Source organism: Somniosus microcephalus, chromosome 1, assembly GCF_052327205.1.
Source record: "Somniosus microcephalus isolate GS21.2 chromosome 1, FLI_Smic_1.0, whole genome shotgun sequence".
Lineage (NCBI taxonomy): Eukaryota > Metazoa > Chordata > Chondrichthyes > Squaliformes > Somniosidae > Somniosus > Somniosus microcephalus.
In genome coordinates this window covers 62,326,026-62,341,841 of record NC_140987.1, presented here as the reverse complement: position 1 = coordinate 62,341,841, position 15,816 = coordinate 62,326,026, and the positions used below count along the sequence as shown (strand labels likewise).

General features: G+C 41.6%; 1 protein-coding gene across 3 annotated transcripts in view; it reads right to left on the bottom strand.

The window, feature by feature from the left end:
• Positions 1-900: 900 nt before the first annotated feature.
• The window catches only part of wdr41 (WD repeat domain 41), an 85,455-nt gene continuing 70,539 nt past the window's right edge, over positions 901-15,816 (bottom strand). For all 3 annotated transcript variants that reach the window (XM_085982508.1, XM_085982524.1, XM_085982515.1), the window contains 2 exons: positions 15,673-15,806; positions 901-9,845 (listed from right to left, as the gene is read on the bottom strand). In XM_085982508.1, the coding sequence (XP_085838634.1) occupies positions 9,699-9,845; positions 15,673-15,806 (281 nt within the window). In that variant the 3' untranslated portion in view covers positions 901-9,698. The remainder of the gene's footprint in view (positions 9,846-15,672; positions 15,807-15,816) is intronic.

Genomic DNA, 15,816 nt, shown 5'->3' with positions numbered 1-15,816 from the left:
CCTAGATAGCTGCCAGTCCCAGTGTTATATGGATACGGCTTTTATTACAAAAGTAAACATTTGGGGGCAGTTACTTGATCCCCCTCTTCACACGCAAGTATATGAAATGTTTTAGATTTCTGAATTTGAACTAATTTCCCGTCATTAATAACCAACAATAATAGGAGTCGGCGTGGAGTATTGTGAGTTAGCATTTATGATGTAATGGATTTAACATTAGAGCCTTTAGATGCTAGTCGTCTGTCAATACAAGTTCCATAGTTTTGTAACCAGTGCTCTAAATCAGCTAGTGTACCTTCTTGTAACCAGTGCTCTAAATCAGCTAGTGTACCTTCTTGTAACCAGTGCTCTAAATCAGCTAGTGTACCTTCTTGTAACCAGTGCTCTAAATCAGCTAGTGTACCTTCTTGTAACCAGTGCTCTAAATCAGCTAGTGTACCTTCTTGTAACCAGTGCTCTAAATCAGCTAGTGTACCTTCTTGTAACCAGTGCTCTAAATCAGCTAGTGTACCTTCTTGTAACCAGTGCTCTAAATCAGCTAGTGTACCTTCTTGTAACCAGTGCTCTAAATCAGCTAGTGTACCTTCTTGCAGCAAGCAAACAGTGTTAGAGTCAAGGGATGCAAATAATTCGAGTAAGTTAGATATTGAGAAATGTGAAACCTCAGTGTACTAAAAGTATATTATTGTTCTGGCAGTTTTAAAAAGTATACTGTTTCTGCAAGATATTTCATACATGTAAATTATATACAAGATATATATTTCAGGTTATCATCAGTTTCAAGTCATCCAGAGGCACCCTTACATGAAGCAACAATGCACGTCCTGCATTCTTAATGTTACTGCTACTGACAGACTACATTGTTCATTGACTTTACACTGAATTAAGAGCGGACACAGCTCAGTATTATTTTCTGTGATATTGTGTTTTATTATATGAAGGTTTTTATATTGGATGGTAGGTAATTGATTTTAAGTTGACAACCTGAAAACTTATTTTCCAATGTCTTGTTGCAGCTTTTGAGGAACCTATTGCAGCTAGCAAGTTTGTGCAGCTAAAGCCATCAAAGTGTTGAGCTGGATATCAGAATCATGTGAAATGTATATATGATTCCAATTTTAGTTTTACCAAAACTGAAATCATAGGCTACCCCCTAAAAATAAGATATGTTCCTGTATCATTGGTTCTGATGGTTCCTCATTCAGCTCACTATCCAGGTCAGACTGTGGGTGTACGATGCTACACCGAGTTCACTAAAGGGTACAACCTCACTTCAAATCACTTTAAGAGCAGAGGCAGAGTCAAATTTGCTACAGATATTCTTCTCAAATACACAATTATCCATTCGATCCTGAAAAAAATGTAATTACCATTTAAATTTTTTAAAAATCATTCGTGGGATGTGGGTGTCACTGGCAAGGCCAGCATTTCTTGCCCCTCCCTAATAGCCCTTAAGAAGGTGATGGTGAGCTGCTGCCTTGAACCGCTGCAGTCCATGTGGTGGAAATATTACCACAGTGCTGTTAGTTAGGGAGTTCCAGGATTTTGACCCAGCGACGATAAAGGAATGGCAACATATTTTCAAGTCATGTTGGTGTGTGACTTGGAGGTGGTGATGTTCCCACGCGCCTGCTGCCCTTGTCCTTTGAGGTGGCCTATTTCCACCTCCGTAACATCATCCATCTCTGCCCTTGCCTCAGCTCACCCACTGCCGAAACCCTCATCCAAGCCTTTGTTACCTCTAGACTTGACGACTACAACGCACTCCTGGCTGGCCTCCCACATTCTGCCCTACATAAACTTGGTGATCCAAAACTCGGGTGCCTATGTCCTAACTCGCACAAAGTCCTGTTCACCCATCACCCCTGTGCTCGGTGACCTACAGTGGCTCTTTGGTTAAGCAACGCCTCGATTTCAAAGTACTCATCCTTGTTTTCAAATCCCTCCATGGTGTCGCCCCTCCCTATCTCTGTAATCTCCTTCAGCCCTACAACCCCCACCCAGAGATATCTGCGCTCCTCTAATTCTGCCCACTTGAGGGCAGCACGGTGGCATAGTGGTTAGCACTGTTGCCTCAGTGCCAGGGACCCAGGTTCGAATCCGGCCTTGGGTGACTATGTGGAGTTTGCACATTCTCCCCGTGTTGGCGTGGGTTTCCTCCGGGTGCTCCGGTTTCCTCCCACAGTCCAAAGATGTGCAGGTTAGGTTGATTGGCTATGATAAATTGTTAGGGGGATTAAATATGTGGGGTTGCAGGGATAGGGTGGGATATGTGCTGGTGTAGGGGTTACGGGGATCGGGTGGGATATGTGTCGGTGCAGGCTCGATGGGCCGAAATGGCCTCTATCTGCACTGTGGGGTTTCTGTGATAATCAGGGATGCTCAACATTTGGTGGCTGTGCCTTCTGTTGCCTAGGCCCTAAGCTTCCCTGCCTAAACCTCTCCACCTCACTTTCTTCCTTTACGACACTCCTTAAAACCTACCTCTTTGTCCAAGCTTTTGGTCACCTGCCCTAATTTCTCTGTATGTGGCTCAGTGTCAAATTTTTTGTCTTTTAATACTCCTGTGATGTGCCTTCAGATATTTTACTACGTTAAAGGCGTTATATAAATACAAGTTGTTGTTTTCAGGCTTGGGAGGTGCTGTCGAAGAAGCCTTGGCGAGTTGCTGCAGTGCATCTTGTAGATGGTACACACTGCAGCCACGGTACGCTGGTGGTGGAGTGAGTGAATGTTTAAGCTGGTGGATGGGGTGCCAATCAAGCAGGTTGCTTGGTTCTGGATGGTGTCAAACTTCGAGTGTTGTGGGAGCTGCACTCATCCAGGCAAGTGAAGAGTATTCCATCACACTCCTGACTTGTGCCTTGTAGATGGTGGAAAGGCTCTGGGGAGGCAGGAGGTGAGTCACTCACCGCAGAATACCCAGCCTCTGACCTACTCTTGGAGCCACAGTATTTATGTGGCTGGTCCAGTTAAAGTTCTGGTCAATGGTGACCCCCCAGGATGTTGATGGTGGGGAATTCAGCAATGGTAAATGCCGTTGAATGTCAAGGAGAGGTGATTAGACTCTCTCTTGTTGGAGATGGTCATTGCCTGGTACTTGTATGGTGCAAATGTTACTTGCCACTTATCAGCCCAAGCCTGGATGTTGTCCAGGTCTTGGTGCATGTAGGCACGGCCTGCTTCATTAACTGAGGAGTTGCGAATGGAACTGAACGCTCTACAATCATCAGCGACCATCCTCACTTCTGACTTTAATGTGCAAGAGTACTTCATAATTTACTACTTATTAATCAGCAGCACTGCATGGATCAGTTTTAGAACCATAGGATTAAAGCATAGATGGATGCCATTCATCCCATTGTGTCTGTGCTGCTCTTTGCTAGAGCAATCCAAAACTAATCCTACTGCCTTATGCTTTCCCCATATCCCTATATCTTCCTCTGTTTTAAATGTTTACTCCTCCTGTAAAAGTTCAGTACACTGGGGACTCTTTGCATGAGGTGAACCCAAGTACTGAGATGGAACAAAAGAAAACTCATATCATTTTCATTAATGCCATTAAAATATTTGAATGGATTTTTCTTTCTATATAAAGTAATTTGTTTTCTGCCATTGACAGTGATACTCACTGGATTTTACAACAACGATTCTGAGGCAGGTCAAAGAATTTTTTTTTGAAATTTAGCGAAACTGTTACCAGAAATTTCCTCGGTGGTTTTCCCAAGCAGCCACTTTAAATTTGGCGGCAGATCAGCAGAAATCCTGGATAAACCATGTAAATGGCATTTCCATGACCATTCAGATTAAATTCTGTTCTAGGAATGTTATTTTCAATGTTTTGAACTTCCTCTATGTCAGACTGAGTCACAATTAATAGCATACAGGATAAAATGCCTACAAAATAATTGTTTTATGTGTTTCTATTTAGTGTAACACACATAACTATATTATGGTTTTCTGGTTACTTTTTTTGAATCACTGATGTGGAACAACTACTAAACAACATCTCTCGTGTTGTTGCTGCACCCACATCTAATGACAGCTGATTTCATATATAACAAAAATAGCTAACTTTCTAAAATATTTTTAAACTTGTTAGAGAAATTATTTTGGAACTATTCTAGAGCAAAAATATTTTTATAAATCACACTTTCACAGTAACTGAAGGTATGTAACATCCCCTATAGATTAAAGTTAAGTGATATTAGAATTAGTTTATCAACATAGGATACTGTGTACATGAAAAAGCCTACAAATTATTGCGTACACTCCATGAGGTAGACTAATTTGTGATTAACGAATATTAATTTTTGATCCTTATATCTAAATAATACACAAACCACCCATATACACAAGTGGTCAAAAGGACATAGTGGAAAGGATGTTTAACTTATTCAGCAGTGCAAGAGAATACTACAAATCAACAACAGAGGAAAATATATAAATAAATCAAACTTTGGCAAAGCGTAGGGTAGCAAGGACAATCTCTTCCAAATTCAGAATAGTATTGGAATTAAGTTTTGTGTATTTTTTTGTACTAAGCAAATAATGGAATGTAACTCAGTTTCCATGCACAAAAGTGTATATAATTCTATTTTACACAAATGTATCTAAGTGGTAATATTCATAGCATGTATTACATTGTAATATATTGCAATGTGTCTTTTGATGGATATTTTGCTTTGTTTTGTTTGTAAAGTAATATAGTGCATGTTTAGAATTTGAATATGCACAATAAGTTGCATTGACTGCAAGCTACTGCAAATTAAACAATGTCAACATCTTAATGTAATATTAGGTTTTTGAGGGTAAAATTTAAAACACTGGCATGTAGATTATCTGCATCTACCTTCCGATGTGCCAGAAATTACTGCAAAGAATGTAATTTTGTTCTCTAGTGAATGTAAATGATATTTCAGTGTGTTGTTTATGCTTTCCATCTTCAAAGACATTTTAATTTTTTTTATTTTCTGTATCGTTTATTTGTAAAGCATACCAAGGTCAGTGAGGCTTGAACATTTTTGTCACAGTAACAGCATTGTGATAGTAACTTCACAGTACTTGCTGACTTAAGCATATATATATAGCACATTATCTATATCAGAAAATAAAACTATTAAACTCAAGGGTCTCCACATTATCAACATATTTTTCAAGTTTGCACAGAGGGTTTCTACTTTTGTGATGTTTATTTGAAAAATCCTCAGCCCTTCTAGCATAATCCTGCCATAATTCCAGTTTAAGTTGACATCCACCACATTCAGATATGAATTAACAAGAATAGTTCCCACTTTTAATACCTTCAAGACTTCCTCTTGCAATGCATAATACAGGAAACTCTTTTTTATCCGGCACCGACGGGACCGGCGTGGTGACTTATTAAAAAGTCCGGATTAGAGGTATAGTTAAAAGGTACGAGAGCTCCGTACACAGCAACAAACCCAGGCTTCCCTGTTGCTTAGCAACAAGTGCAGGAACCCCGACCACAGACCAAGCGTCCCTGTTGCTTAGCAACACATGCAGGAACCCCGATTACACAGCCACAGATCCAGGAACGGCCACTAATATGAACCTACTCCTGAATTTTGCCGGTTAACAGAGATTTCCGGTTATTTAGGTGCCGGTAAATCGAGAGTTTCCTGTACCACACTTGGGAAGGTGTCCACCACCATATCCTACTGGATAGCCTATTGTGCAAGATGATGGGTAGAGCACACTAGATCTGTCTGTGAGTTTAACACACAATATTTGCATCAATCACTCTGGCGTCAGTTACAGAATGGATTTGATGCAATATATACTGGTGTTAAAGATGGCTGATTTTAGACTGGATTTGTCTCAAGTACAAGCCATAAAGTGGCCCTTGTAAATCCTAGACTCTAGCACAAGTTTCTCAATGTCTCTGGTCTTGTTCCCCAATTAACTTTACGTGCAGCAGCAGCACAGCTCAAGGAAGTCAGCACACATAAAACTTCAAATAGCAGATTACAGGAAATTTGATTTTAATGACTAGAAATTAAGGAGATTCTCATAGACAAATCACCTTATACTCAACTATATATATGATGATGAAGCTCTTTTTTTACTCTGCTTAATGTGCCTTAAATCTAATCTTAAGAACTTTGGTGATCATTCTGTTTCTCACATTACCTACTTTTTGTGCAGTGAAATCAAAGGCACTGGGATGAGACTGCCCACATATTCACCAATAACCCTTAGCCAGGAAAGAAGGGAGACTTTTCATCCCGCCTATCTAGGCTGGAGTTGAATCAACTGCTGGAGGTCAAAAAGGACATTATTCTAATCGGTTGTTACCTAGTTCTCAAACATTTGCTTTTTGGCAAAAAAAATACAACACTGTTAACAATCAAATTTTGTATACAGGAACCAAGCACATTTTCGTGACTATAGGTCACCCAGCTGTTACTTGTACTGAAGATTCTTGTGGAATACAACATGTTACACATAAAATTGTTTCAGGGTTTGAGTGGTTCAGAGAATAGAGGGGACACCACACCTGGTTTATGACTACGAAATATATAACCGCAGGGGACAAAGCAAGATCAAGAATGTTCTAAATGTTGCAATCCATGTAGCCCACAGTGTGTTCGGTTTAAGAACTTAAAAAAAAATTGCTGATGGGAGAAGTAGAGTCAAACTTGTGTCCATCACTGTGTCACAAGTCAATTTTAGCATTGCAAAAATTTATAACCTAATTCATAGTCGAGATACTACAAACATAAAAAACACAAGTACCCAACTTAGGAATCCTCCTGACCCTCTCCACCAAAAAAAAGTAACTTCACTTCATTTAAGATACAATCTGAACATTGGACAAATCATACAGAAATGGACATGGCGTATTGTCTAAAAATACTGCCCATGATCATTGATGGTATTTTTTCCTATTTACCACATCCAGTCTACAGTGAATATTAAAATATTTGCTGGATTACCATTACTAGTCAAGGTAGTAAAACACCTACATGCTCCATATGAAGTTTCACACTCATGCAAAAGGGCTATGTTCACATAAAAATTACAAGTTAACACAGTTATGAGCTTGTTTCATAGCATTTAAAAGACTGCCACCACCCCTTTCAGTTTTCCTAGGCACCCAAGTAATTCTTTAAACAGTCAACCACCCACAATGATGTATATTTGTTCCAGAGTCAAATATTTAGAATTTTACACTCCCACTGTCAATCATTAAATACTATTTAAACAGCTTTATGAAGCAACACAGTTAAACAGACCATGGCAATTTATTGACCCAAATATTCCTGTATCCGGTCAACACCTAGCGTTGAACAACAATGAAAACCTGAAGGAGTGAGACTCCACACTTGTAATAGTTAATTTTCAGTGCCAGAGAGGTTGACTGGCAGTAATTAACACTTTTCGCATAGTTAAAGGGATACTTAGACTTGAAATGACTTGATTTAACTTGCTGTGGTGAGTTCTTCATATCTACAGTGCAAGTACAGGAATTTCAACAACAACTTGTAGGTAAATAGCGCCTTTAAAGTAGTAAAACGTCCCAAGGCGCTTCATAGGAGTGTTATAAAACAAAATTTGACACCGAGCCACATAAGATATTAGGGCAGATGACCAAAAGCTTGGTCAAAGAAGTATGGTTTAAGGACCATCTTAAAGAGAGAGAGATAGAGGCGGAGAGGTTTAGGGAGGGAATTCCAGAGCTGAGCGCCTTGGCAGCTGGAGGCACAGCCACCAATAGTGGAGCGATTAAAATCGGGGATGCTCAAGCAGTCTGATTATTTAGAGACAGTGGAGGGGTCAAGAGAGGCGGTGATGAGGTAGAGCTGGATGTCGTCAGCATACATGTGGAAACTGATGCTGTGTTTCTGATGATATTGCCAAGGGGCAGCCTGTAGATGAGAAATAGGAGGAGGCCAAAGTTAGACCCTTGGGGGACACCGAAGATAACAGTGCAGGAGCGGGAAGAGAAGCCATTGCAGGTGATTCTCTGGCTACGATTAGATAGATAAGAATGGAACCAGGCGAGTGCAGTCCCACCCAGCTGGACGACGGTGGAGAGCAGTTGGAGGAGGATGGTATGGTCAACCATGTCAAAGGCTACAGATGGGTCGAGAAGGACGAGGAAGGATAGTTTATCTTTGTCAGTCACATAGGATGTCATTTGTGACTTTGAGAAGAGCTGTTTCGGTACTGTGGCGGGGCAGAAACCTGATTCACGTCACTCAATGCATTTGAATGGGGAGTCAGACAGCGAGATGCCATTTTCGCGAAGCTAACAGCAGAGCTACACATCTCCGACTGCAACTTATTGATTTCCTCGTTTAATCGCGCATCTACCCGCGCCTGAAGTTGCTGTGACATTTGCATGTAAAAAGCGGTGGGCACTATTAGGCTGGCTGTTATTTGGACAGCAATTTTGGGGACATAATGTTGTTGCTCAAATTTATATCTCACCAAAAAAGTTCAGAACACGAAAGAAATGTGTAAACTGATTTCAGATTTTCGGCCCTGGCTACTGTCTGACCGATTGGATAGCAGCTACATATTATTAAATTGCCTTTAGTTAAAATGACTTAAAAAGGGAATTTCATCAGTTTTAGTACAAAAGCAAAATACTGAGGATGCTGGAAATCTGAAATAAAAACAGAAAATGCTGGAAATACTCAGCAGGTCAGGCTCAGGCAGCATCTGTGGAGCGAGAAACAGAGTCAACATTTCAGGCCGATGACCCTTCATCAGAAGTTTCCAGCATTTTCTGTTTCGATTACAGCAGCTTTAGTGTCAGCTTGGCTCAGACAATAGCACTCTTGTGTACATTAAAATGCTATAATGGGAAAATGGTAGGATTGGTCTTCTGGAAGTGTGGAAGCAAAGAGGTTGCGGAGTCCTCCTTCATGCAAACCCATTTGACTTGATATATAAAAAAGTTCCTGCTGTACTTACTTAATGTAGAAAAGACAAATATATAGGTCAACGCAGCAGGTAGGCAGTGGTGTTAAACAGGCACAATGATTCAGGTGAACACGAAGACCATTAGTCATTTCAGTTCCTGGTACATGCAACATTATGGGGCAGATTTTCCAAGTCTTCTCCTGCCAAGGGCAATGTTCTCACGATTCACTGATCCGCACTAGCAACAGGCAAAGCCTTGAAAAATTTACCGTGGATGTAAATATATTGCCAGGCCTCTGGCTTCACCGAGCATCGAACTTTTCAAAACATGAAAACATCTTACATTTAACATTCATACACACAATTTCAGAGCAATAGTGACGGCCACAATAAAATATTTATGCCAAATGTTTTAAAATATAAAAAAACATAATTTTTATGACAAAAGCCTAGAGATTATTGGCACAGCTCCTATAGTACAAAATTTTTATTCTGTAAATTTATTTAGCAAATCTTCACAAATCATAGATAAGCAAAATTATTTGCTCAGTAGACCATTTGCAACATTAAGATAATGTAAACCCAGAACTGGTAACAGAGGTAATAGTCAGTGCTTAGCAGAAAATCTTACAATTATAGATCTACATAACCACTCCACACGTACTACATTAACATCTTAGCAACTCTGAAACCTTCAGCAATATCATGAAGATATATAAATATATACTTGCTGCAGGTTGTTCGGAACCATTTACTGCAGTCATGTAACATTCATTTTATGATGTTTCACAATTATACCAACATTAAGCATCATACTGCTCATCCTGTTCTAATTTTTGGAATAATGTCTTGCTCCGCAACTGTGATTCCCTCTCTCCAGCTTTCCATAAAATGATGAGGTGGTCTGTAGAACAGGTTACCATTCCATGGTCTTTAAAATATAGGAACATCTGAGAATTGACAAACAAAAATACATAATTTGAGAAGCTATAGATTAACTTGTTTAGAGCTGGTTAAAGGGAAGTACGTCTTGCTTCAATAGGTCAAAGCAATTAGAATTAATTTTAAAAGGTACTCTCTAGGAAAGAAAAGTGTCACAATACCGGTCAGGTATTTACTCTCACTTTAGTATAAATACTTATTTCAAGTTTTGCTGCAACGTACTTTCAGAATTACTAAAAGTGTAGTGGAAAATACTGTAGATTTAAGTAAATGGTGGAAAAAAATGGAACTAATTCAGCCCCAGCTGGAGTATTCTGTCCAATTCTGGGCACCACACTTTAGGAAGGACAAGACGACTTTGGAGAGGGTACAGAAGAGATTTACTAGAATGGTTCCAAGAATGAGGGATTACAGTTACGTGGAGAAGCTGGGGTTGTTCTCCTTGGAGCAGAAAAGGCTAATAGAAGATTTGATAGAGATGTTTAAAATCATGAAAGGTTTCGATAGAGTAATTAAAGAGAAACTATTTCCAATGGCTGAAGGGTTGATAATGAGAGGGCACAGAATTAAGGTGATTGGCAAAGAACCAGAGGCAACATGAGGAAAAACTTTTTCACGCAACGAGTGGTTAGGATTTGGAATGCACTGCCTGATAGGGTGGTGGATACAGATTCAATAGTAGCCTTCAAAAAGGAATTGGATAAATACTTGGAGAAAAAAAGTGATATGGGGAAAGAGCGGGACTAACTGGATTGCTCTTCAAAAGAGCCGGCGCAGACTCGATGGGTCAAATGGCCTCCTTCTGTGCTGTACTATTCTATGATTTTATGGGGTAGATTTTGCCAAACCTGTCGGGAAGGCGGCGGGACTTCCCCTTTCGGGTTTTTAACCCGCCTACTTTGACGTCCGGCCAATCCACATGATTTTCCCTTGATTGACCTTGTTGAGCCCGCCCAGCGGGCTCAGCAGGCCAATTAAGGGCCACCCGGCAACAGGTGACGTCACAGACTGCAATTTCATCTGTCAAGAGTTCTTGACAGATGAAATATCAGTGTTTCACAGCTGTTTGAAGCTGTGAAACACTGACAGTCTGAGTTCTGACATGAGTCATTCTGCACAGACTCAGTTAGAACTCTTACCGGCACTCAAAGCTGAAGGCTGTCACTTTTGACAGATCGCAGCCGTTCAGCTTTAAGTTCCGGCTGAGTGATGCAGCTCCCGACGGCTACAGGAAGAAAGGCTGTTAAGGTAAGTACAGGTAAGCAAAAGTTCTTTACACACTTTAGACACACCAAACACACTTACCTTTGCACTCATGCACCCATCACTCACCTGAGCGCCGACATCGCGACCCCTCCAACTCCTTCAACCCAACGGCCCGCCTGCTCTAACCTGGCGTGGTTTGGAGCCGTCGGGAATCCCACACGAAACCCCTCAAAATAGGGATTAGGCTAAAAACTGCCTGTTAACTACCTGTTAACAGGCAGTTAATTGGCACTAATCCCTTCCCGCCTGGTTTCAGCGGGTCCCAGTGCGGGGCAGGTACCCGCCGCCCCTGAAACTTACGTGGGGCGGGGTTTTGGGCGGGATGGTGTCGGGACCCCCGAATTCGGGAGTTTCCCCCCCGACACGCCTGAAACCCCGCCTGACGGCTGCCCGAAAATCTAGCCCTATGAGTGCAATTGGCTGTCTCTACTGGAATACATATAGTCATCACAACAGACAAGTTCAGACAAGACTTTTGTTGTGAATGTTTACTACTCATGGAGATGAAGGAAACAATAGCAGAAGATGGAAGCCTGTGGAATTAAGGGGAAAGTGGCAGTATATGGATACAAAATGGGGTCACTGGCAGGAAGCAAAGGGTGGTGGCGGATGGATGTTTTTAGACTGGGAGGTGGTTTGCAGTGGTGTTCCCCAAAGGTCAGTCTTGGGTCCATTACTCGTCACAATTTTTATAAACGGCCTAGACTCAGGTGTAGAGAGCAACATTATAAAGTTTGCAGATGATACAAAACTTGGCAACATAGATGATCATGATGAGGATAGTTATAGGCTTCAGGCTGACAGACAGGATGGTGAAATGGGCAGAAGCATGGCAAATGGAGTTCAATGCGGAGAAGTGTGAAGTATGCACTTTGAGAGGACTAATATAGAAAGACAGTATACTATAAATGGCATGATTTTGAAAAGTGAAGATGAGCAGAGACACCTTGGTGTCCGTATACACAAATCTTTAAAGGTGGCAGGGCAAGTTGATAAGATGGTTAAAAAAGCATATGGGTTATTTGGTTTTTATAAATAGAGGAATAGGATATAAAAGCAAAGAGATCATACTAGAACTTTATAAATCACTGGCTAGGCCTCAGCTGGAGTATTGCGGTCAATTCTGGGCACCACATTTCAGAAAAGATGTAAAGGCATTAGAAAGGTAACAGAGGAGGTCATAGAGTCATAGAGTTTTACAGCACAGAAAGAGGCCCTTCGGCCCATCGTGTCTGCGCCGCCCATCCATCCCTGTCCAGTCTAATCCCATTTTCCAGCATTTGGTCCATAGCCTTGTATGCAATGGCATTTCAAGTGCTCATCCAAATGCTTCTTGAATGTTGTGAGGGTTCCTGCCTCTACCACCCTTTCGGGCAGTGAGTTCCACATTCCAACCACCCTCTGGGTGAAAAAGTTCCTCCTCAAATCCCCTCTAAATCTCCTGCCCCTTACCCTGAATCTATGCCCCCTTGTTATTGACCCCCCTACTAAGGGGAAAAGTTCCTCTTTATCTACCCTATCTATGCCCCTCATCATTTTGTACACCTCAATCAGGTCCCCCCTCAGCCTTCTTTGCTCCAAGGAAAACAACCCCAGCCTGTCCAGCCTCTCTTCATAGCTGAGGCGCTCCATCCCAGGTAACATCCTGGTGAATCTTCTCTGCACCCTCTCCAAAGCAATCACATCCTTCCTATAGTGTGGCGACCAGAACTGCACACAGTACTCCAGCTGTGGCCTCACCAGCGTTTTGTACAGCTCCATCATAACCTCCCTGCTCTTATATTCTATGCCTCGGCTAATGAAGGCAAGTATCCCATATGCCTTTTTAACCACCTTATCTACCTGTTCCGCTGCCTTCAGGGATCTATGTACATGTACACCAAGGTCCCTCTGACCCTCTGTACTTCCTAGGGTCCTACCACTCATTGTGTATTCCCTTGCCTTATTTGTCAGGCTTTACCAGGATGTCACCAGGGATGAGAGACTTCAGTTATGAGGAGAGGTTAGAAAAGTTAGGACTGTTCTCCTTGGAACAGAGAAGGTTAAGAGCTGACCTAATAGAGGTTTACAAGATGATAGAGTTAATAGGGCAAAAAATATTCCCTCTGGCGATCGGGTCAATAACCAGAGGTCATAGATTCAAAATCATTGGCAAACAATCTAGAGGGGAGATGTGGAGAAATATTTTCACTCACGAGTTGTCGGGATCTGGAACGCTCTACCTTAATATGGTGGTGGAAACTGGTTCCATAAATAATGTTAAAACAGAGTTGGATAGATACTGAAGGATGAGCAATTTACAGGGTTATGGACAAAAAGCAAAGATGTGGGACTAAGCACGATTGCTCTTTCAAAGACCCAGCACAGGCACGACGGGACAAATGTCCTCCTTCTGTGTGCTGTAAGTTTCTATGAATTCAATGAAAAAAACTAGGGATTAGGACTGACTGGATATGGATATAAATTGGTGAATTTACAGGCTCATAAATGGTAAGTTCATTAGACAACAATGGACAGGTTTTAGGCACAGAAGGAGAAACATGAGGATCAGTTGGAAGAGATGAAAAAGGAACTCATGAGGGAAGCGGAAAGTCAATAGATAATCAGAGATAATAAGGAGTAGGTGAACGTTAGGAAGGCAAACAAGGCAGCAAGGCTTCATCACAGGAAATAAAGTAATGGATTTCTGGATCTGGGGGAGATGCAAAGGATAAAATTGAAAAGAAAAAGGTAGTCTAAGATTCAATGGAGTTGTTTGTAGATAGTTTCTTTTGTGGCCACCACGCCAAGTAAGGCAATAGTTAGTTCTCTGGGTGCCAACATTGTGCAGAGGGGAGGTTGGCTAGATATATGGTGAAAAAGGCAGGAGGGAAGCCTGTGGTCATCATTCATTCAACTGTGGTCTAACCAATGTCATGTAAAAAGTACAAATTCAACATTACTTCCTAATTTTACATTCAATGTGCCCTTTGATAGTCTTTTCTACCTTTAAAAACTTATGTACTTGCATTCATAGGTCTCCATGTTCCTGCACACTGTTAAAGGTCTTGCTGTATAAGGTATATTCACATTCACTGCTCTTTCCAGCAGCCCCCCCACCGTCGCCATCACCCCCAATATGTACAACTTCACAGTGCTCTATATTGTACTACATCTTCCACCTATCTGCCCACTCTACTAACCAAAGTCCGCCTGCAATCTCTTTTTCACACTTTTCTGCATACCTTAATTTGATATTCCTCTGGTGTTTTTGTCCAAATTATTTATATATAAATAAATGAAATGCAAAAATCCACTGTCTGCGATCCTGGCAGTTATGCCAGTGCCCTCCAGTGCTGACCCCATTGGAGATTGCGAGGTCAGTGGAAGGAAGGTATCAAATTTGCATGGGGCACGTGGGTGCAAACAGTTTTTTTAATATTCATCCCTTCCCTTTTAAAAGCCATTATGGATTCTGCTTCCACCATTCATTCGTGCCCGAACAGCCCTCCATATAAAATAAAGTTCTTCTAACCTCCCCACTCATTCTTTTGATTATCTTAAACTTGTGACCTCCAGTTACTGACTCAAATAACCTGTGGAAATGGTGTTTCTCCATAATTTTGAAACCCTCCATCAGATCGCCTCTTAACCTTCTTTGTTGTAATGAAAAAAAAACCAGTTTCTCTATAACTTCTGATGCTTCTTTTTTAAAACTCAAAATTTTGGAATGGAAGAACATGTAGCAAGAGAGGCCGGAAATCTAAAGCCATTCCGGCAGACTTCCACCATAACTTCAGCAGCAGTCTGCCAGTTTTCTGTAAAGCCCAGTAGGGAGGGGGACCTCCACCCGCCCCCACGAAAGTGTCAACATAAGGGGTAGGAAGAGGGAGAGAAGAGAACGGGAATTCTCTAACTTGGGAACTCTCGGGACCCAGCATTAGCATCAGCACACATGGTCTTAGTAGACATACATCAGACACCCAAAAGTAGGCATCATCTGTCCGGGACTGGGGCCTGGACCCCTGAAGTCCAGGGGAGTAAAGTTATCTTTATTAAATTATGTGACCCCCCCCCCTGCCACAGGTGGATGAGGCCACATACTGGGAACCACATCTCCCAGGTCCAGCAAGCTTCAGCCAGCATTTTCAGCCTCCTCAGTTGGGGGAGCAACCGAGATGCGTCTCCAACCTGCCAAAGGCCAGCTCGTTTTGCCCCTTCAATCTGTCCCGCAAACTTCAGTACGTTGTCAACTTATAAAATCCTTTAAAACTTTCCTGCTCATTGAGCCGATGAGTACAGCATCATCGACACTTAGCCTACCTGCCCAATTTCATGCTGTGTACATACTTCCTGCAAGGGGCCACTCCCCAAGTTCAATCTCAGAGAATCAGCCTTCATGTCTCATTTCTGGTATAAAAATGAAACCAACACTCTTAATTTAGCTTTGCAGGTCACTACAATTGTCACTTTCTCCCCCCCTACCCCCACCTTGGATGGGAAACAGAGACATTGAAAAATTCCCTCGCAAGATATTACAGGCAACAATTTATACTACAGAAATAGTGCTCGCATTGCACGATTACTCACCCGCACAGCACCCGAATGACCTATCAAATCACCAGTTAACTCCAGGGTCTTTAACACAGAACATTCCAACTTGCGTTTTGCCATCTGGTTTTGCTGCTTGTTTGGCCTACCAATTCCCCACATACTAAAAAGCCCTAAAAACAA